General features: G+C 36.1%; 1 protein-coding gene across 2 annotated transcripts in view; it reads left to right on the top strand.

The window, feature by feature from the left end:
- The window catches only part of LOC149791097 (alsin-like), a 239,562-nt gene that overhangs the window by 62,066 nt on the left and 153,439 nt on the right, over positions 1–24,057 (top strand). For both annotated transcript variants that reach the window (XM_089973014.1, XM_089973013.1), the window contains exons 6-10: positions 119–215; positions 1,628–1,702; positions 6,352–6,473; positions 15,857–15,920; positions 19,143–19,311. In XM_089973014.1, the coding sequence (XP_089829140.1) occupies positions 119–215; positions 1,628–1,702; positions 6,352–6,473; positions 15,857–15,920; positions 19,143–19,311 (527 nt within the window). The remainder of the gene's footprint in view (positions 1–118; positions 216–1,627; positions 1,703–6,351; positions 6,474–15,856; positions 15,921–19,142; positions 19,312–24,057) is intronic.

The following is a 24,057-nucleotide window of genomic DNA, read 5'->3' as shown; positions in this document are numbered from 1 at the left end:
TGAAAAATTATTACAATTTATAAGTTCACCAAAAGATGAAAGGTCAAGGTCAACAAGGAAGTGTTGTTTGCAGTGTACATAAATTATGTATTTGAATGTATAGCTGTTATGTTTTCAGATGTGAGCCCTGTTGTATTCAGATGTTGAATGAAAAGCAGATAGTCAAGCTTGGATTGGGTAGTCAACATACACTGGCCCTCACAGCTAGGGGAGAGGTGAGATCAGCTTATGCCATGTATATTGAATTTTATATACAATTGGAGACATTTAATGTAGATAAGGTTCTAAACATGTTATAGGTTCACCTGCTCAAAATTAAAGCACACAATTTTTCTCTCTAATCAATCCAACAAAAAGTCATGTCCATGTTTTTTAATGTTATTTCAAGCCCTGATTGCAAATATTCTCACTTAGACTGAATCAGAAATGTATGCAGTTGATTGGTCAGTGGTTTGATGTACACATCTACAGGGGCCCTTAACAACCAGTGATTAAATGCAGGGCAACCAGTTTTCACATTATAAAAGCCCTGTTGGGAAACCAAAAATATATTAAGAAATGATTATGTTGAAATTATTATAGAATTTTAGATTTTGTCCAGGACAAATTTTTAGCATTGTATGATCTATCAGGGTTTATACAGCAGAGTGCCTGAATTATCTTGCTGTAATTCTGTAGTTGAGTGTTGGATTATTGCAATCAGTTAGAGTCCACGCTAATCCACATGTGTCATTTACTCATGATCAGATTATGTAATCAGAGTCCTTACTACTCACCCCTTGGGATGAACCCTTAAAGAAAGAAGACTAGCTAATTATGTCTTTGTCAACACATGACATATGGTAGTGAAATCTTTCATCTTTGACATGACAAACTGAATGCCGCAGTCTCCTGAAGGAATTGTCATTTTGCTGTAGAGTATGTGACAGTTGTTTCAGTTGGCTAATTTTATAGCTAAAGCAATATTGCATGTATCAAGAATCAAACCAATCACAGCTGTTGTTACATCATATATTGGCTTATACTGTAATGGGTAAACAAAAAGCACATGTGGAAAGTTTACATTTACATGACATTTTAGATACAGGAATAATAGTTTTGGATTGACTACAGCATGAACCATAATGGTATAAACTCAGAAAAAAACATAAAATATGGATAATTTTCTGGTCAAGGGTGGCCAGTTACTAGAAAGCTGATGGACAACAAGAGAACCAGTCCAATAAATCAGCCACCAAACCTGTATTAATGTCATCCATTAATACCAATATAGGTTTGGGGACTGATTTTCCACACTACAAGATACTTTCAAAATAGGAAATTGTTTGATTATCTTTTATTTACTGTTTATCGTATAGATTAAATAAGTGTAAAAAATTTCTTCAGCCTGGAGTGCATCAGTCCTTTCCAATGATTCTTCTCTTTTTTGATAAACTTGGGGCTATTCTATAAGATGATGTACAATCAGCCATGTTCTCCAACTATATAAAATGTAGAACATTGTTGAATACTGGCAATAAAGATAACCAAGGTGTAGCCTTAATAGAGTAGATTCATTTGAAGACCAACAATTAGTATATCACTATAAAATGCAAATAAGATGTAAAAATCATTGTTTGAATTTCAGGTGTATTCCTGGGGGTTGAACAGCTTTGGTCAGTTGGGCCATGCGGAAATATCTTCCACTGCATTCAAGATCAAGGTATAATTTACAGATTTTGACAAATTTGTGATCTCACAACACATACTGTAGTCAACTTTTGTCAGAAATGTTTTCCAGTGCTTACAGTCAGAAGAAGCATTTTTTGAAAATAAAACACATAGACTTTCCCAGTTTTTAATAACAAAAGTGAGCAGTTTTTGCAAATAGACACACATAGACCTTTCCATTTTATAATAGCTAAAGTGAGCATTTTACAGAAAATAAACACACATAGACCTTTTCATTTTAGAATGAGCCATTGTTTGGAAAATAAATACGTATGGCCCATCTGATTTTGTCTGGTTATTATATGTAATGTAATCTTCCCAGTTGTGACCAACCCCAATTAAAAATTGAGCCAGTATGTTTAAAGATGCAGTCACCAGGAGCACTCCCTAACTACAGACACACACATCATGCATGAGTTAAGTAACTGGTATGTATCAGCCCATTGATATGCACTCCCTAATTGCTGGGACCCACGACATGCACAAGTTAGTAACTGGTGTTTAGCTGTCCATTGATATGTACTCCCTCATTACAGACACACAGCATGCATGAGTTAAGTAACTGGTGTGTATTGGTCCATTGATATGTACTCTTTAGTTAATGACAGCATGCATGAGTTCAGTAACTGGTGTGTAGTGGTCCATTGATATGTACTCTTTAGTTAATGACAGCTTGCATGAGTTATGTAACTAGGATGTAGTGGTACATTGATATGTACTCTTTAGTTAATGACAGCATGTATGAGTTATGTAACTAGGATGTAGTGGTCCATTGATATGTACTCTTTAGTTATTGACAGCATACATGAGTTATGTAACTAGGATGTAGTTGTCCATTGATATGTACTCTTTAGTTAATGACAGCATGCATGAGTTAAGTAACTGGTGTGTAGTGGTCCATTGGTATGTACTCTTTAGTTAATGACAGCATGCATGAGTTAAGTAACTGGTGTGTAGTGATCCATTGATGTGTACTCTTTAGTTAATGACAGCATGCATGAGTTAAGTAACTGGTGTGTAGTGGTCCATTGATCTGTACTCTTTAGTTAATGACAGCATGCATGAGTTATGTAACTAGGATGTAGTGGTCCATTGATATGTACTCTTTAGTTAATGACAGCATGCATGAGTTATGTAACTAGGATGTAGTGGTCCATTGATATGTACTCTTTAGTTAATGACAGCATGCATGAGTTATGTAACTAGGATGTAGTGGTCCATTGATCTGTACTCTTTAGTTAATGACAGCATGCATGAGTTAAGTAACTGGTGTGTAGTGGTCCATTGATATGTACTCTTTAGTTAATGACAGCATGCATGAGTTATGTAACTAGGATGTAGTGGTCCATTGATATGTACTCTTTAGTTAATGACAGCATGCATGAGTTATGTAACTAGGATGTAGCAGTCCATCAATATTTAGTTAATCATCATGTAATGAAATTTTTTAATATTAGAAACAAGCCAATTAAAAATTGGAATAGTTATGGATGAATTTGGGGATAAGTGCTTGAAAATCACAGAAAATGCACATTTAAAAAATCCATATACTGGTATACCGGACACATTTTAATGGCGTAACAAACTCTTATACAAATTAAAATTGAATCTCTTTGTTCTTCTAGTATATTTATTTACATTAAGCATCTAGCTTCTCTTTTTTCAGGACATTTTCCCTTCTGTACTTATATGTCTGGTACTAAATGATGGCAAAAATTAGTTATAAATACTGTGTTTATTCTGCATTAACACACATCAGAGCTACCATATACAATTGCTTATATGTTGGGTCCAACTTCAAACTGTACAGACCTGGATATGCAGTCACAAAATTCACCAACAGATCTGGGTCTTAACTGTCTGCAATAAGTAGAAGAACACACAAATTAAGACCCTGATCTGCCAGCACGTTACGTGAAGGCAGATCAGAGTCAGTTTTGTTTGCAGTTGTACTCTACTTATAAGCAAGTATATACAGTAGTCTTCTAAACTGAGACTGACTGACCAGAACTAAGCACATTTTCTCTCAGTCCCAGTGGTGATCTTTGTTGGTAGGTTTTATTTTATATGCTGATGAGCACTTATCAGTTAAATGTATGTACAAATAACCATATTAATGATTTAGAAAACAAATATTAATGATTTAGAAAACAAAATTAATGATTTAGAAAACAAACCTATATACTTATTATTGAGATTCTACAGTAGCTTTGTTGCTTTTGCAACTGCTCCAGTGGCCTAAGCTATTAAAGCATCTGACTCCGATGTGGGAGGTCGAGGGTTCAAAACCTGCCCAAGTCATACGAAACTCTTATAAAAATGGTACTAGCAGCTGTCCCGCTTGGCACTTAGCATTAAGAGGTTAGTGCTAGAACTGGTTGTCCAGGTGTCAGGATAATGTGAGTTGGTGGGACATGATGCTACATGTCTGTGGCATGATGCCCCAGTGCTAGACAGCATAGCAGTATAGCTAAAAAATTGTTAAAGCTGCGTTAAAAGTTAAAAATCCAAATCAAACACACACACACACACACACATTCTTTTATACTTTGGTACTTTGTAACATCAGCAGATGTTATGCCACCAAGGGAACATCTTAGGCCTTTCACTTGCCACAGCAACAGATAGTGTTTTGGACTGAGTATATCTGTGTCTGCCTTTGTCAGATGTGAAAATCACAGCAACAGATAGTGTTTTGGACTGAGTATATCTGTGTCTGCATTTGTCAGATGTTAAAGTCACAGCAGCAGATGGAGTTTTGGACTGAGTATATCTGTATCTTCCTTTGTCAGATGTGAAAATCACAGCAACACATGGTGTTTTGGACTGAGTATATCTGTGTCTGCCTTTGTCAGATGTGAAAATCACAGCAACAGATAGAGTTTTGGACTGATTATATCTGTGTCTGCCTTTGTCAGATGTGAAAATCACAGCAACACATGGTGTTTTGGACTGAGTATATCTGAGTATGCCTTTGTCAGATGTGAAAATTGCAACTACATGTGATCGTTGCTGTACATATGTGTTATGTTTAAGAGAAGACATGATTCTCAGTGCTCAGGACTGTTAGCAAAATGTGATACTTGCCTGTTTTAATTTTAATCCGCATTGATTTATATTGGCTGTTGCTGCTAAATAACCAATACATGCAGATGTACACTCTGCAGTTAAGTGCATGTTTTTAAATTCAGTTAGGAGGGAAAGTACACAAGCTGTCTGTGTGTTAAGACATAGTTAACACAGGATTTTTTCTGCAACTAGTTGTGAAAACTGATAACATAGTGTATAAACTGATAGACAATGCTACAGAAGTGACTTTAAAATGCTATGTCAATCCAAATTAGTAGGAACCATTTTTAACATGCATTCAACTTGAAACAGTTCTTACATTAGTACAAGAATGTATAGTGCAGACATTGATGTCTAGGTGCATTAACTGAGAGCAAATTTTGATATGTTATTCACCGTTTCATACATGTTATATAACAATGTATACTGTGGACCCTGATGTTATACAATAATGTGTACTGTGGACTCTGATGTTATGCACCAATGTATATTGTGGACCCTGATGTTATACAACAATGCATTCTGTGGACCCTGATGTTATACAACAATGTGTACTGTGGACCCTGATGTTATACAACAATGCATACTGTGGACCCTGATGTTATACAACAATGCATACTGTGGACCCTGATGTTATACAACAATGCATACTGTGGACCCTGATGTTATACAACAATGCATACTGTGGACCCTGATATTATACAACAATGTATACTGTGGACCCTGATGTTTTACAACAATGTATACTGTGGACCCTGATGTTGGTCCATTAATTGAGGGAGGATCTAGATCTGTGGTTTTAATAGTTTCTTAGATATTAGACATGAAAAGCAAATGTATAAGGTAGAAAATGTAAAACTGCTTATGTTAAAAATTGTTGTGAAACTTGGAAATATTACCAATCTAATGATGCTATGTTATTTTCTTCTCACTGTGCACACCCATTATTGTTTATGTGGAGTACAGCGAATCAGGCAGTAAATAACCCTCAGTCTGAGAAACTAATAGGAACACTGAGCAAATAGCCTGGAACCTGACCTGTGATGCATTAAGTAAACTAAGAAACTAATAGGAACACTGAGCAAACAGCCTGGAACTTGATCTGTGATGTATTAAGTGAACTGAGAAATTCAGGTACATCTTATGATACACTACAGCAATGTCCCACACTGAGAAATTCAAGCAGATGACTTCAAACCTGATCTGTGGTACATACTGCTGATACAGGTTTGAGTCTATTTATAACTTGGCATGTATAATAAATGCATTATTTGGAATGAATGCATTACTCTATGTGATACTTAAAGGTCACAGTGGATCATTATTTATCTTACAAGTGCTAGATAAGTAATAAAATGACAACATTGTATTGCATTATGCAACATCTTGTATCATATAAAGATATAACTGTATGTTTGTTTCAGTTAGGGCCAGGGCTGTCAGTGTGGGAGATTGCTGCAGTGTATCTTATAAAGATATACCTATATTTTTGTTTCAGTTAGTACCAGGGCTGTCAGTGTGGGACATTGCTGCAGTGTATCTTATAAAAATATACCTATATTTTTGTTTCAGTTAGCGCCAGGACTGTCAGTCTGGGACATTGCTGCAGGGGACACACATTCCATCCTACTTGTAGACAACCAGAGTGATCAGACTGCTAGACCTGATGTCTACTACATTGGCAAACACCCAACGTGAGATTTTTTAGTGCCTGTTTTTGTACTATCAATGTTTATCAATACACAACATAACATTTATTGCATTTTTTAAGCTCACTTGGCACATAAGAGTGATTCAGCTTATGGTATAACCCTGTGTCCATCATGTGTTGTACATTGTGTATCATGCATAGCCTGTCTTTGGTCATCCATTCATTATTGCATGTTGCGAATGCTCCTCAAAGTGCACTTAGCCAATTTCGACACATTTTGGTAGAGACCGTTTAAGGACTTTTGAATTCATTCATTGCATAATGCTCTGTCATTCATTATTGTTACTGATACTTAATTAAAAAATATTTGAACAAGCCCTAAACTGCTTGACATTATTTGGTTAGATTGCATAGAAAGCATCATGACCTGAAGGTCTTTGTTGCCAAGTCAACATTAAATACCCTCAGCTATAACTACAGTTGCTAAAGAGAGAATAACATTTAAGCAGTCTCTTAAAAAATGCTTAATAGAATTTGGCCAAATTTGACAAAAGGCATTCTGGAAGAGGTCTTTCTTGTTTCTTTGAACGAGGTAAATCTTCAGTCTAGTATCACCATGGATACTAAAGATAAAAAAACACGTGCTCAAAAGAATTTTATAGTGTTTACCAAAAAAGCATCCTGAAATAAAGGTCTTTAAAGAATTTACAGAAAATGCTGCTCCACCCAGTAAATACAGCTACCATGCTACTCCACCCAGTAAATACAGCTATCATGCTACTCCACCCAGTAAATACAGCTACCGTGCTACTCTACCCAATAAATACAGCTCCCATGCTACTCCACCCATTAAATACAGCTCCTGTGCTACTCTACCCAATAAATACAGCTACCATGCTACTTCACCCAGTAAATACAGCTACCATCCTACTCCACCCAGTAAATACAGCTACCATACTGCTCCACCCATAAAATAAAGCTCCCATGCTATTCCACGCAGTAAATGCAGCCACCATGCTACTCCACCCAGTAGATAGAGCCACCATGCTACTTCACCCTGTAAATACAGCTATCATGCTACTCCACCCAATAAATAAAGCTACTGTGCTACTCTACCCAATAAATACAGCTCCCATGCTACTCCACCCAGTAAATAGAGCTACCATCCTACTCCACCCAATAAATACAGCTATCATTCTATTCCACCCAATAAATACAGCTATAATGCCACTCCACCCAGTAAATACAGCTATCATGCAACTCCACCCAGTAAATACAGCTACCATGCTTCTCCACCCAGTAAATACAGCTACCATCCTACTCCACCCAATAAATACAGCTACCATGCTACTCCACCCCGTAAATACAGCTACTGTGCTACTCTACCCAATAAATACAGCTACCATGCTACTTCACCCGGTAAATACAGCTACCATCCTACTCCACCCAGTAAATACAGCTACCATGCTGCTCCACCCATAAAATAAAGCTCCCATGCTATTCCACGCAGTAAATACAGCTACCATGCTACTCCACCCAGTAAATACAGGTACCGTGCTACTCTACCCAATAAATACAGCTCACATGCTACTCCACCCAGTAAATAGAGCTACCATGCTACTCCACCCTGTAAATACAGCTGTCATGCTACTACACTCAGTAAATACAGCTACCATGCTACTCCACCCAGTAAATACAGCTACCATGCTACTCTACCCAATAAATACAGCTCCCATGCTACTCCACCCAGTAAATAGAGCTACCATCCTACTCCACCCAATAAATACAGCTATCATTCTATTCCACCCAATAAATACAGCTATAATGCCACTCCACCCAGTAAATACAGCTATCATGCAACTCCACCCAGTAAATACAGCTACCATGCTTCTCCACCCAGTAAATACAGCTACCATCCTACTCCACCCAATAAATACAGCTACCATGCTACTCCACCCAGTAAATACAGCTACCATGTTACTCCACCCAATAAATACTGCTCCCCCGCTACTCCACTCAGTAAATACAGCTACCATGCTACTCCACCCTGTAAATACAGCTATCATGCTACTCCACTCAGTAAATACAGCTACCATGCTACTCCACCCTGTAAATACAGCTATCATGCTACTCCACTCAGTAAATACAGCTACCATGCTTCTCCACCCAGCAAATACAGCTACCATCCTACTCCACCCAGTAAATACAGCTACCATTCTACTCCACCCAATAAATACAGCAATCAAGCCACTCCACCCAGTAAATACAGCTATTATGCTACTCCACCCAGTAAATACAGCTACCACGCTTCTCCACCCAGTAAATACAGCCACCATCCTACTCCACCCAATAAATACAGCTACCATGCTACTCCACCCAATAAATACTGTTCCAGTGCTACTCCACCCAGTAAATACAGCTTCCATGCTGCTCCACCCAGTAAATTAAACTACCATCCTACTCCACCCAATAAATACAGCTATCATTCTACTCCACCCAATAAATACAGCTATTATGCTACTCCACCCAGTAAATACATCTATCATGCTACTCCATTCAGTAAATACAGCTACCATCCTACTCCACCCAGTAAATACAGCTAGCATGCCACTTCACCCAATAAATACATCTACCACACTGCTCCACCCAATAAATAGTCACCAAGTGTGTTCATCCAGCTCTGGTGACCTGGTGATTAGAGCATCTGCCTTTGATGTGGGAGGTTGTGGGTGAAAACCCTGGCCAACTCGTATCAAAGACTTACAAAAATGCTACTAACATCTGCCTTGCTCTTCGCTCAGCATTGAGAGGTTATTTTAGGACTGGTCCGCCTGGTTTCAGGATAATGTGACTGGGTAGGACATGATGCCACATATCTTTTTCATGATGACCCAGTGCTAGACATTTGTATAAACTGCTGCACTGCTGACATCATAGCGATATGACTGAAATTTTTTATAGCTACATTAAAATCCAAATCACACATACAGACACACACACTTCATCCAGTAAATACAGCCACCATGCTTCTCCACCTAATAACAACAACCACCATGCTGCTTCACCCAATCCATATAGCTACCATGCTGCTACACCCATTAAATACAGCTACCATGCCCTCCACCTAATAAATACAGCTACCATGCTACTCCACCCAATAAATACAGCTACCATGCTACTCCACGCAATCAATACAGGTACCGTGCTATTCCACTCAGTAAATACAGCTAGCATGCCACTTAAACTAATAAATACAGCTACTGTGCTACTCCACACAGTAAATACAGTTACCATGCTACTCCACCCAATAAATACAGCTTCCATGCTACTCCACCCAGTAAATACAGTTACCATGCTGCTCCACCCAGTAAATGCAGCTACCATGCTACTCCACCCAATAAATACAGGTACCGTGCTACTCCACCCAGTAAATAAATACAGCTAGCATGCCACTTCACCCAATAAATACAGCTAGTGTGCTACTTCACCCAGTAAATACAGCTACCATGCTATTCCACCCAATAAATACAGCTACCATGCTATTCCACCCAATAAATACAGCTGCCTTGCTACTCCATCCAATAAATACAGCTACCACGCTGCTCCACCAAGTTTCTTCATCCAACTCTGGTGACCTAGTGATTAGAGCATCTGCCTTGGATGCGGGAGGTCGTGGGTGAAAACCCTGGCTGAGTCATACCAAAGACTTACAAAAATGGTACTAACATCTGCCTTGCTCTTCGCTCAGCATTGAGAGGTTAGTTTAGGGCTGGTCCACCTGGTTTCACGATAATGTGACTGGGTAGGACATGGTGCCACATGTCTTTTTCATGATGCTACTCCACCCAATAAATGCAGTTACTTTGCTAATCCACTCAATATATATACTGTGCTAATCCACCAATAAATACATCTACCATGCTAATCCACCCAATAAATATATACCTACAATGCCACTTCACAGCAACCATGCTACTTCTCTCAATAAATACATCTACCATGCTTCTCTACCCATTAAATACAGCTAATGTGTTACTTCACCCAGTAAATACAGCTACCATGCTGCTCCAGCCAAGAAATACAGCCACTATTATTAGACAAAAATAATCATATGAAGTTCTTTAAATTTCTTCTCAGAAACTTTTCTGCAGAATTACAGCAAATTTTACAGAAACATCCTGACATGAAGAGTACTTTCTAATTTCCTATAATGAGGCTGTTATGCCATAAAACATGAGTACTGTTACTAAAATTAGATGATCTTTTAATGGCTTCTAAAAAAAAGACTTGACAGGATTTAGCCAAATTAAACAAATGCATCCTAGTATGAAGGCAGCTAGTTTTATACAAATGCCAGTCCACAGTCAGATTTTGTCTCTAAAACTGATAAACCTCTACTAACTTCTTCAAAACAACTGATGAAAAAAACTTGTAAAATCTGCATAACAAAATATGAGCAAAATCCTCTTTGCTTCAAGACCTTTATAATTATATAAAATTATAAAGCAGTTTCATATAAATCTATCTGGTGGGGGGGAACAAACTTGTTGTGTGTCCCCCACTGCTTAGGCACTTCTAAAGCAAGAATAAATATTCACATTATCTGTCTGTCTGTCTGATTGCTGGTGCTTTGCTACTATAAAGTAACTTGAATGGGCTATCGGATAAGATAATGTCTTGCTCCTGAAATTGATCTCCAAAATAATTAGTCAGATACTTTAAATAGGAGGACAGTTATAAACAAGAGACCCAAGTGGTTTTGGGATGTCTCATCTATCTGACATATGGGATGTCTCAGGTATGTGACATCTGGGATGTCTTACCTATGCTACATCTGGGATGCCTCACCTATCTGGCATATGGGATGTCTCATCTATCTGACATATAGGATGTCTCATCTATCTGACATATGGGATGTCTCAGGTATGTGACATCTGGGATGTCTTACCTATGCCACATCTGGAATGCCTCACCTGACATCTGGAATGTCTCACCTATCTGACATATGGAATGTCTCACCTGTCTGATATATGGGATGTCTTACCTATGTGATATCTGCCTCAAAGCAGAATGCAAGTGTAGTTGGCCAATACAGCAGGCAAGGTGTAATGTTTTCTTTAGAAATGTCTCCATTTCTGTTGATAACACATCTTAGTACATGTTATGGAAACAACTGTTTAAGGTTTCTGATGTACTTTTTTTAAAAATGTGGCACATCTGTGTCATTTGTCCAATAATAATAAAAAAGAATTTATTCCAGAAAGTTTTCTGTTTGGTTGATCAAACTTTGTTGAAGGGGTTTTCTTCTACATTGGTTGCACACATTTGTTTCTAATTTCACGAATGGTGGCAGATCACCATTATTTGCATAACTTTTAATTGCCTTCAGGACTAAAGTCCATTAGATTGTTAAAATGTGCAGTGTAGTTTTTGGGGAATAAAATGTTGCTGGTTTTTTTTACTATTGATAATGGTCATATTTGATGGTTAATAGGCACCACAGGCACATATCTAAAAGCCCTTCATGCCTGGATGCTACCGTATGCTTACTTGGCCTTACAGCCTGGCGCATATTTAAAAGCACTTCTTGCCCTGATGCTACCATATGCTTACTTGGCCTTACAGCCTGGCGCATAGCTAAAAGAATTTCATGCCTGATGCTACAAGATGCTTAAGGGGCCCTGAGTGGCCGAGTGGTCTAGCGCGCTCACCGTTACAGATTACTGCCATCTCACCTGTGTCTGCATGAGTTCGAGTCTCGGATTCGGCTAATGTGGTTATGTGAGAAAGCTTGCCAGTAGCTTCTTGTGGTTTGGTGGTTCTTTCCGGAGGTTTCCCGGGTTCTTCCTCCACCATTTATACTGGCTGCCATGTATAGCCTATCTTGTGCTGAAAAATGGTTTTAAACCCTACAACAACAACAACAACAACAACCAGATGCTTACTTGGTCTTATGACCTGGCACATATCTTAAAGCCCTTCATGCCTGGATGCTACCATATGCTTACTTGGTCTTATGGCCTGGCACATATCTAAAAGCCCTTGATGCCTGGATGCTACATTATGCTAACTTTGCCTGACACATGTCTAAAAGCACTTCATGCCTGGATGTTACCGTATGCTTATGTGGCCTTACAGCCTGGCACATATAAAAGCACTTCCTGCCTGGATGCTACCATATGCTTATGTAGCCTTACAGCCTGGCACATATATAAAAGCACTTCATGCCAGGATGCTACCATATGCTTACTTGATCTTATATTCTGGCACATATCTCAAAGCCCTTAATACCTGAATGCTACGTTATGCTTACTTTGCCTGATACATATCTAAAAACACTTCATGTCTGGATGCTAACATATGCTTACATGGTCTTATGGCCTGGCACATATCTAAAAGCACTTTATGTCTGGATGTTACATTATGCTAACTTTGCCTGACACATGTCTAAAAGCACTTTATGTCTGGATGTTACATTATGCTAACTTTGCCTGACACATGTCTAAAAGCACATTATGTCTGGATGTTACATTATGCTTACTTTGCCTGACACATATCTAAAAGTACTTTATGTCTGGATGTTACATTATGCTAACTTTGCCTAACACATGTCTAAAAGCACATTATGTCTGGATGTTACATTATGCTTACTTTGCCTGACACATATCTAAAAGCACTTTATGTCTGGATGTTACATTATGCTAACTTTGCCTGACACATGTCTAAAAGCACTTTATGTCTGGATGTTACATTATGCTAACTTTGCCTGACACATGTCTAAAAGCACATTATGTCTGGATGTTACATTATGCTTACTTTGCCTGACACATATCTAAAAGCACTTTATGTCTGGATGTTACATTATGCTTACTTTGCCTGGCACATATCTAAAAGCACTTTATGTCTGGATGTTACATTATTCTTACTTGGCCTGGCACATATTTAAAAACACTTCATGCCTGGGTAATACATGTAACGGAAAAGATAGGTCAGGACAGATCAGGAGATTTCCAAAAATTAGGAGTTTTCAGCCTCAAAAGAGGAAAGATTTAATCTTCCCAATTTGTAGCATTAAATGGACAAAAATACAACCTTTGAACAAATTTACATTTGTTAAAATATTATAATATGCACATTATCTCATCAAATTAAGGGCATTTAATATATTGTCAAAATGCCAGAATATGGTTTCTCCCAAACCTTAAAATCCCCACCAGCTAAGAACATCTTGAACAATGCAATAACAATTAAATAATAATACTAAAAAAATACTAACTCATGAGTTATGCCAAAATCAAGCTCTGGTCAGTTTCTCATTTTTATCACATGATTTTCAATCAGGGACTTGAAAGTAATCATGGGCCAACTTGAATTCCTTTATTACTTTTAACAACTTCAAACTATTACGCATTTGGCCTTAACCCATCTGATTACAACAATATTGTAATCAATTAACAGCTTATTGTGTAGACTTTGTTAGTCTTATTAAATCAAGTACTCAGTCACGCATCATTCAAAAGGTATAACATTTCTGGTCCACAGTAGACTGGTTGCTACTAGTTTCTCTGGGGCCCCGAGTGGCAGAGTTCTTAAGTGCTTTCCGTTATGGATCACTGCCATCTCACTTCTGTCTGCGTGGGTTCGAGTCTCGGATTCGGCTAATGTGGATATGTGAGAAAGCTTGTCACTAGCTTCTCGTGGGTTGGTGGTTCTTTCCATGGTTTTCCTGGGTTCTTCCTCCACCATTAATACTGGCTGCCATGGATAGCCTATTGTGTGCTGAAAAATGGCGTTAAACCCCACAACAACAACAACAAGTAGTTTCTCTAATGTGGGTATATAATGCGTATAAATTCCATTTTTTAAAAATCTTTAACCTTCAGTCGGTAAGGGATAACTTTTCATCAGGATGTAAGATCTACACTTTGTGAAAATAAACAATTAAAAATTTAATTATTTGAAGGCAAAAGACAAAACCAGTTTGAAAAACACATACGTTGACAACTTATGTTTGTGTTTCCTTGGCACTATACTGTACAATCCACTGTCAACCAACATACATGCAGCAAGGATTATAGGAATATAAAGGCAAGGAGTAGTGCAGGATTATAGGAATATAAAGGCAAGGAGTAGTGCAGGATTATAGGAATATAAAGGCAAGGAGTAGTGCAGGATTATAGGAATATAAAGGCAAGGAGTAGTGCAGGATTATAGGAATATAAAGGCAGGGAGTAGTATAGGATTATAGGAATACAAAGGCAGGGAGTAGTGTAGGATTATAGGAATACAAAGGCAGGGAGTAGTGCAGGATTATAGGAATACAAAGACAATATGTAGTGTAGGATTATAGGAATATAAATCAAGGAGTAGTGATGGATTATAGGAATATAAAAGCAGGGAGTAGTGTAGAATTATAGGAATATAAAAGCAATATGTAGTGTAGGATTATAGGAATATAAAGGCAAGGAGTAGTGTATGATTATAGGAATATAAAGGCAATATGTAATATAGGATTATAGGAATATAAAGGCAAGGAGTAGTGTAGGATTATAGGAATATAATGGCAAGGAGTACCGGGTAATTTATCATTATTATAAGGCAATATGTAGTGTAGGATTATCAGAATATAACGGCAAGGAGTACGGGGTAATTTATCATTATTATAAGGCAATATATAGTATATGACTATAGGGGGCCATTATATTCCTATAGTCATACACTACATATTGCCTTATAATAATGCTAAATTACCCGGTACTCCTTGCCATTATATTCCTATAGTCATACACTACATATTGCCTTATAATAATGCTAAATTACCCAATACTCCTTGCCATTATATTCCTATAGTCATACACTACATATTGCCTTATAATAATGCTAAATTACCCGATACTCGTTGCCATTATATTCGCAAGGAGTATTGGGTAATTTAGCATTATTATAAGGCAATATGTAGTGTATGACTATAGGAATATAATGGCAACGAGTATCGGGTAATTTAGCATTATTATAAGGCAATATGTATTGTAGGACTATAGGAATGTAATGGCAAGGAGTACTGGGTAATTTAGCATTATTATAAGGCAATATGTAGTGTAGGATTACAGGAATATAAAGGCAAGGAGTAGTAGCATTATTATAAGGCAATATGTAGTGTAGGACTATAGGAATATGATGGCAAGGAGTACTGGGTAATTTAGCATTATTATAAGGCAATATGTAGTGTAGGATTACAGGAATATAAAGGCAAGGAGTAGTAGCATTATTATAAAAATATATAGGATTATAGGAATATAAGAATAAGCAGTGAAAAATTATCAATAACCATTCCTATCTAATTCTGTCTAATTCCTATCTAATGTCTAACTATATGCTCTTCTGCAGAACCTTTATAAGGATTTTCCTTATGTTTTCTTTTTGCAGAAAAGACTTGTATGTGCCTGTATTCAAAACGCAGAAGCCATTACAGCTAAACTTTGCAAGAAAGGTGAGACTTTGTACAGTTTCATAGTTAGATTTTACATGAATAGAGTTGATTACATTTAGAGCTCACTGTTTTAAGATTGAAATCCAGGGATCCTTTTCTTCTACAGATTCCTTACCTTATCATAATACATTATGGGTATGACCACTGCTTTGCAAATCCAGCCATCCCAAGTACTATATATTACTTGGTGTGTGTCAGGCAAGGGTCATCTCCCCTTTGAGGGATACTAGACCCTATTTATACTTAAATGGATATTAGTTTATTTATACCCATTTCCGGCATCATGACATGGACAACTCTTGAAAGCCAGCAATGACAGGTCTAGTGCTGGCTGTGACATGGATGTCAGTTATACAGAGTAATCAGCACTGTAAATGGCTACAATGTGCTATATCCATTTTCAGCTTTATGTCAAAAGACACATAGGAAAAGGAATATGTACATGTACCAATTTTCATGGATATATATTGGACAGTTTGAGAGTTAAAATCTGGAAAAAAGGGTTATAGACAGACAGACAAACAGATGGATATAGCTATAGTTATATATCTCATCCTCCACCCACCTCTCCAGTATTAAATACTTAGAGGAGAGTGACATGAAATGGTCTTTATGTTTTTTAAATGTCAGTGAAATAAAAAAGATAACAGTAAAGGTAAAATCCTTAAAGGTATTGTGTACATGTCTTGGTTTTCATCATTTTTTGGACATATTTTAAAAGTGTTGACAAATGTGTACATATCTTGGTTTTCAGCATTTTTTGTCGTATTTTAAAAGTGTTGACAATTGTGTACATGTCTTGGTTTTCATCTTTTTTTGAGGGACCCCGAGTGGCCGAGTGGTCTAAAGCGCTCTCCATTACGGATCACTGCCATCTCAGCTCTTTCTGCGTGGGTTCGAGTTTAGGATTCGGTCAATGTGGGTATGTGAGAAAGCTTGCCAGTAGCTTCTCGTGGGTCAATGGTTCTTCCCAGGGTTTTCCTGGGTTTTTCCTCCACCATTAATACTGGCCACCATGCATAGCCTATTGTGTGCTGAAAAATGGCGTTAAACCCCACAACAACAACATCTTTTATTGACATGTTTTAAAAGTGTTGAAAAATGTTTACATGTCTTGGTTTTCATCATTTTTTGACATATTTTAAACATGTTGACAAATATCCCATGCAGAAAGTGACAAACGCATGCCTGCTTACAGATTTGTTTATTGACATGACTCGAGGAGCAAAAGATATTTAGATGCAGAACTTTATATATCAAGGTATGCACTTTATTACACATGTCAGTGATACCACCTTTCTGAAGTTGTCTAACAGTGTGACATGATGACAAACAAAAATTATATGCCTTAAGGTTCACAAGTAAAATACAGGTCCTGGAACAGTGTTCGCCTGCCAGGAAGAGTACACCTAACAGAGAGTGGGGGTAGTTAAGTATTCAACAAGGATTTTCCTATTATAAACATTATGAATGATGTTCCTATTGCAATGTATAATGTTTTTCTAGTCAGAAGGCCAAAGTTTAGATTGGTAATTAAATGAATGTTGGAATTATATCATGTTGGTATCAGTGGATATTCCACCCCTATTATCAATGGTAGGGTTACCATAACAATATTGCTTGCGGATATTAAAGATACAAAATAGTGCTCTGAGTTTTGTTTTGATATCTTGTTAGGCAAAACACTGCCTTACTGACTGTTGCATATGAGTTCTAAGCTAGTGTGTTTACAATGTGGCATGGAACATACTAACCCTTGGGAGTGGGATATTCATTGGTACCAGCTTGAACCAATCCAACACTATTTGTCAAATTAATAATCTCCATTGTCATTGATGAATTGAGCCTGTGACTTTCATCTCTCAATAAATTTATTACGTTTCTGGATAGGTTAATTCTGCTATGAATTTTCACATCACATCAGAAAAACATATACACCAGTGACTGGGTCCCCCAGTGACCGAGTGGTCTAAGGCACTCTCCGTTACGGATCACTGCCATCTCACCTCTGTCTGCATGAGTTCGATTCTCGGATTCAGCCAATGTGGGTTTGTGAGAAAGCTTGCCAGTAGCTTCTCATGGGTCGGTGGTTCTTTCCAGGGTTTTTCCGGGTTCTTCTTCCACCATTAATACTGGCCGCCATGTATGGCCTATCGTGTGCTGAAATATGGCATTAAACCCTACAACAACAACAACAACACCACTGGCCTCTGTTTAATCCTTTTTTACCACAATCACTTAGGACTGTCTGGAGGCAATGAACAGATTGTTCTAAACACACACTGCTATGAATGACCACATTGCAACAATGACAATAAACACAGACCCATTTTTCAATCGTTTGTAAACATGACTGCATTGTAGGGTTTGTTGTAAATAAAACAAAGTTAATTCTGGCTTCTGGTTGTTGAAAACACTAGTAGGGTTAGCCCATTTCTTGCCACATTGTAAACACACTAAATCATTCATGAATTTTCTTGACAATTTATGACATACTGTAGCTTTGAATAATCAGATCAACTGTCAGTAACTACAAAGTTATATGAATTTTGCATGTATATAGATGCACAGATGAATGATATGATAACATCCCTGACAAAATCACTTATGCTTTAACACCCCACCCCACCCCACCCCACCCCACCCCACCCCATCCAAAACCCATGGAAAATGTTTTAAAAATAAATAAAAACTTGGTGCTCAAACTGTAAAGACTGTTAGATTTAAAAATAAGGATTTATAGTATTGAAATAAAAATAATTCTGTATAATTTTCAGCCACTGAGCCTATATGACATTTAGTGTCATTTCAGAATAGAGTCGATTTTATCATATTTCATCAAACTTAGATTTGAGTCTTAAAAGGCATTGTGACCACACTTGTGAAGTCGGCACTGAGAGAGCATCAAATTGAATGTGTATTTTTTGTTTTACGTAATTGTTGTCATACCTAGATACAACAAAATGCAATAAGATAAAACTGCCCTTGCTGGGAGATTTTTCTTTCCATTGTTTTAACCTCATTTTGTGTCAGTGTTGTAACCTTTGTTGTTTTCTTCTTTTCAACAATGCATATATCTTTTTACTCATTATTTGGTGTCTTAAAAATATATATACCTCCTATTTCTTTGATGTTGCTTTAATTCATGTTTTGTAGATGCCTAACAGCTACAGCAATTCCTTTAATACTAAATTACTTTTTTCAATATAACTTCTCTTTTAGGCTGGCTGGATCAGTTCCCTAGAGTCAGGGGGAGATAACTGTGCTTGTATTGCCTTTGGAGGATCAAAAAGGTCACAGGTCATGTTTGACTTTGCTAGATGGCACAGACAGTTTTATTTACACCTTGACATGATTGAGAGGTTGTTACTGAAACCATTACAGAGTTCAAGTGAGTCATATATTTCTTTCCTATAGTTTGAGTAGTATATTGTTTACCATTGTTTGAAACCAAATTAAGGCTTGGACAAATGTTAGTTCTAATGTTATGTCAATCAAAACAGGTTTCATCTACCCTGTATTTATTGATTCCATTACAGTCATCTACCCTGTATGTATTGATTCCATTCTAATCAGTTAGGTTTCTTCTGCACTGTATGTATTAATTCCATTATAATCAATTAGGTTTCATCTACCCTGTATGTATTGATTCCATTATAATCAATTAGGTTTCATCTACCTGTATGTATTGATTCCATTATAATTAATTAGGTTTCATCTACCCTGTATGTATTGATTCCATTATAATCAATTAGGTTTCATCTACCCTGTATATATTAATTCCATTATAATCAATTAGGTTTCATCTACCCTGTATGTATTGATTCCATTATAATCGGTTAGGTTTCATCTACCCTGTATGGATTGATTCCATTATAATTAATTAGGTTTCATCTACCCTGTATGTATTGATTCCATTATAATTAATTAGGTTTCATCTACCTTGTATTTATTGATTCCATTATAATTAATTAGGTTTCATCTACCTTGTATGTATTGATTCCATTATAATCAGTTAGGTTTCATCTACCCTGTATGTATTGATTCCATTATAATCTATTAGGTTTCATCTACCATGTATGTATTGATTCCATTATAATTAATTAGGTTTCATCTACTCTGTATGTATTGATTCCATTATAGTCAGTTAGGTTTCATCTACCCTGTATGTATTGATTCCATTTTAATCAGTTAGGTTTCATCTACCCTGTATGTATTGATTCCATTATAATCTATTAGGTTTCATCTACCCTGTATGTATTGATTCCATTATAATTAATTAGGTTTCATCTACTCTGTATGTATTGATTCCATTATAATCTATTAGGTTTCATCTACCCTGTATGTATTGATTCCATTCTAATCAATTAGGTTGTGTCTACCCTCTATATATTAATTCCATTATAATCAATTAGGTTTCATCTACCCTGTATGTATTGATTCCATTATAATCAGTTGGGTTTTATCTACCCTGTATGTATTGATTCCATTATAATTAATTAGGTTTCATCTACTCTGTATGTATTGATTCCATTATAATCAGTTAGGTTTTATCTACCCTGTATGTATTGATTCAATTATAATCAGGTTTTATCTACCCTGTATGTATTGATTCCATTTTAATCAGTTAAGTCAGTCATCTACTGAACTCAAATTTTGTCTGCCATTTATGTACTGGTACCATCAAAACCAGAACTGAAGATCATAAAAAGGCAAAGAAAATGAAAATATAGTTGTGGAGCTGTTTTATTTTCATCACAGTATCTTTTATTTATTAATATCACAACACAGGAAATGGGGCCGTTTAAAGTTGTACACTAGAGAATCAGTGATGCACATTGAGCAAAGGCTCACAGGTTTCCCAATATTGTTTTGTCCCATGTCCCCCAACTCTTGACCCACTGGGTGCACTTTTCCATCAGAAGATAAAAGATAGAAAAATACACATATATCTTTTGGTAGTGGATCTTGATGGCCATACTTGCAAAAGGTGATAAAAACTGAGATGGCAATGAATACCTATTTAACCAAAAAGTTATCTGGCAATGAAAACATTAAAGGTTTATGATAGTTGGTTGTTTGACTTGAGGTTGAAATAATGATGTAAGAGACATTTAAGTAAATAAACTGTTTGTAATTTAATTAATTATGTTTTTTGTTTGGAAGGAAAGATAATTCAGACAACATAGGAATTTATTATAATAGTCACTAGTAGATAAAGAGTGTAGACTGACATTAAATGAGGCCATGATGAGCCAGAACAGAAAATTCCATGGTACCGCTTGTTTCAGGCTGACCAAAATTTGAAACATTTTCATGTTTTCATGGCTGAGTTGAACACTGATAAAACTTTTAGTGCAATAATGTCCGTTTCTAAGAAAATTAAATTTAAAGATGATACAGCAAAGTTAAGGTGGCAGAATTATCAAAACAAGTAAGATATCTCATTTTTATAGCTCTATCAGTGCATTGTGTAATATTGTATTATTTTCCTTTGTCCTTTCGAGAATGTGACCCCCCCCAAATGTTGGAGGGTGTCGGATACAGTGTACCCTGTACTTGTGGTCCTGTGTGCAACACTGGTGACTTTACAACAAACAATATGCAGATAGTGATGAAAAAATTATTATGAATTTTTTTTAAAATTAAGCAATTAATTAAATTTGTAATATCCCATACTTGAACATGTTTGAGAGAGCCTAAATGTATAGGTCAGAGTATAATTTCACATAATTTTATTAATTTAAGTTCAGTGGAACATGTGCTTGAAAATATAGGTCATAATATGATTTCATGCATTTATCTTACAAGTACAATGGAACACTTGCTTAAATATATAGGTCAAAATATGATTTCACATAATTATCTTACAAATACAATGGAACACATGCTTACATGTACAGGTCATCATATGTTTTCACATAATTATCTTACATGTACATTGGAACATGTGCTTAAATATATAGGTCATCGTATGATTTCACATAATTATCTTACAAGTACAACGGAACATGTGCTTAAATATATACATCAGATTATAATTTCACATAATTATATTATCTTACAAGTAAAATGAAATACAGATAGAACTTGTACTTATTCACAAATGCCACAATAAGTTGATTTTGATTTATATTTATGTATTGTCTCAGTGATATTATTAGACATTATAAGGTGATTTGAATTACAGGTCTTTCCTCTCAAGTCTATTCATATGTTAAAAATGTTTCCCTTCACCAGACTTGTTTTATTTGGGGGTTAAAAGGTCCAAGGTCAAAGTCACTATGACATAAAGAAGTATACCTCAACCAAAGTTTATGGAGGGTTTGCACTTAAAGTGTGGAAGATACCTAATAATTACTAGGTAAAAAGGTCAAAGGCCAAGGTCATTGTAGATATACAAAAAAATGGATTTTGCAGAAGGATTTTTGTTCCTGAGTAAGTGTCTTGACCAAACTTTGTGAATGGCTTGCACTAAAACTAATAAAGAAATCATAAATTTTGGGATGAACAGGTATGGGGTGATGGTCATACCAAGTCCAATAAAAAGTATTTCTGCATAGTAACTTTTGTTCAAGACCAAATACCTTGACTATATGTCAGGTTTTTAAGACTGTCAATCATGTCCTACTATTCCTTCCATAGATGACCATTAAACAAATTGCAAGCATATAATGTACAATTCATGGCACTCGTATTCCCAGATATTTATATGTAATTACTTTATTTTGGGTACTAGATAGTCAGCTTAGAGTATTCCCAAACATTTATATGTAATTACTTTATTTTGGGTAGTATATATTCATCTTAGAGCATCCCCAAATATTTATTTGTAATTACTTTATTTTTTTTGGGGGGGTAGATATTCAGCTTATCGTATTCCAAACATTTATATGTAATTACTTTTATTTGGGGGGTAGATATTCAGTTTATCGTATTCCCAAACATTTATATGTAATTACTTTAATTTTTTTTGTGTGTGGGGGGGGGTAGATATTCAGTTTAGAGTGTTCCCAAAGATATGTAATTACTTTATTTTTTGGGGAGGGGTATATATTCAGCTTAGAGTATTCCCAAACATTTTTATGTCATGACTTTATTTTTGTGTGTGTGGGTGTGTGTGTAGATATTCATCTTATAGTATCCCATGTATTTATATGTAATGACTTTATTTTTTTGGTGGGGGGGTAGATATTCAGTTTTGATTATTTCCATATAAATTTATTTGTAATGACTTTATTAATTAGGGTAGATATTCATCTTAGAGTATTCCCATACATTTATATGTAATGTGCTTTGTGTTGCAAGGTATATCTTCAGCTTAGAGTATTCCCATACATTATATGTAATGTACTTTGTGTTGCAAGGTATATCTTCAGCTTAGAGTATTCCCATACATTATATGTAATGACTTTGTGTTGCAAGGTATATCTTCAGCTTAGAGTATTCCCATACATTTATATGTAATGACTTTGTGTTGCAAGGTATATCTTCAGCTTAGAGTATTCCCATACATTATATGTAATGACTTTGTGTTGCAAGGTATATCTTCAGCTTAGAGTATTCCCATACATTATATGTAATGACTTTGTGTTGCAAGGTTTATCTTCAGCTTAGAGTATTCCCATACATTTATATGTAATGACTTTGTGCTGCAAGGTATATCTTCAGCTTAGAGTATTCCCATACATTTATATGTAATGACTTTGTGTTGCAAGGTATATCTTCAGCTTAGAGTATTCCCATACATTTATATGTAATGACTTTGTGTTGCAAGGTTTATCTTCAGCTTAGAGTATTCCCATACATTTATATGTAATGACTTTGTGTTGCAAGGTTTATCTTCAGCTTAGAGTATTCCCATACATTATATGTAATGACTTTGTGTTGCAAGGTTTATCTTCAGTTTAGAGTATTCCCATACATTTATATGTAATGACTTTGTGTTGCAAGGTATATCTTCAGCTTAGAATAGTACATATTTTTGTATAATGATTTTGATAGCCATCATCTTTGGATATTTAAAAATATAATTTATAACAAAGTAAAATATTCTGACATTTCAAAAGCAGTCATCCTTGTTTCATTGCAGATGTCTTCAAGACTTTTCTTGCTTTCTAACTGATATTGTGACAGT

This window comes from Sinohyriopsis cumingii, chromosome 10 (genome assembly GCF_028554795.1).
Source record: "Sinohyriopsis cumingii isolate HCF-2022 chromosome 10, ASM2855479v2, whole genome shotgun sequence".
NCBI lineage: Eukaryota > Metazoa > Mollusca > Bivalvia > Unionida > Unionidae > Sinohyriopsis > Sinohyriopsis cumingii.
This window is presented reverse-complemented; position numbering and strand designations above follow the sequence as displayed.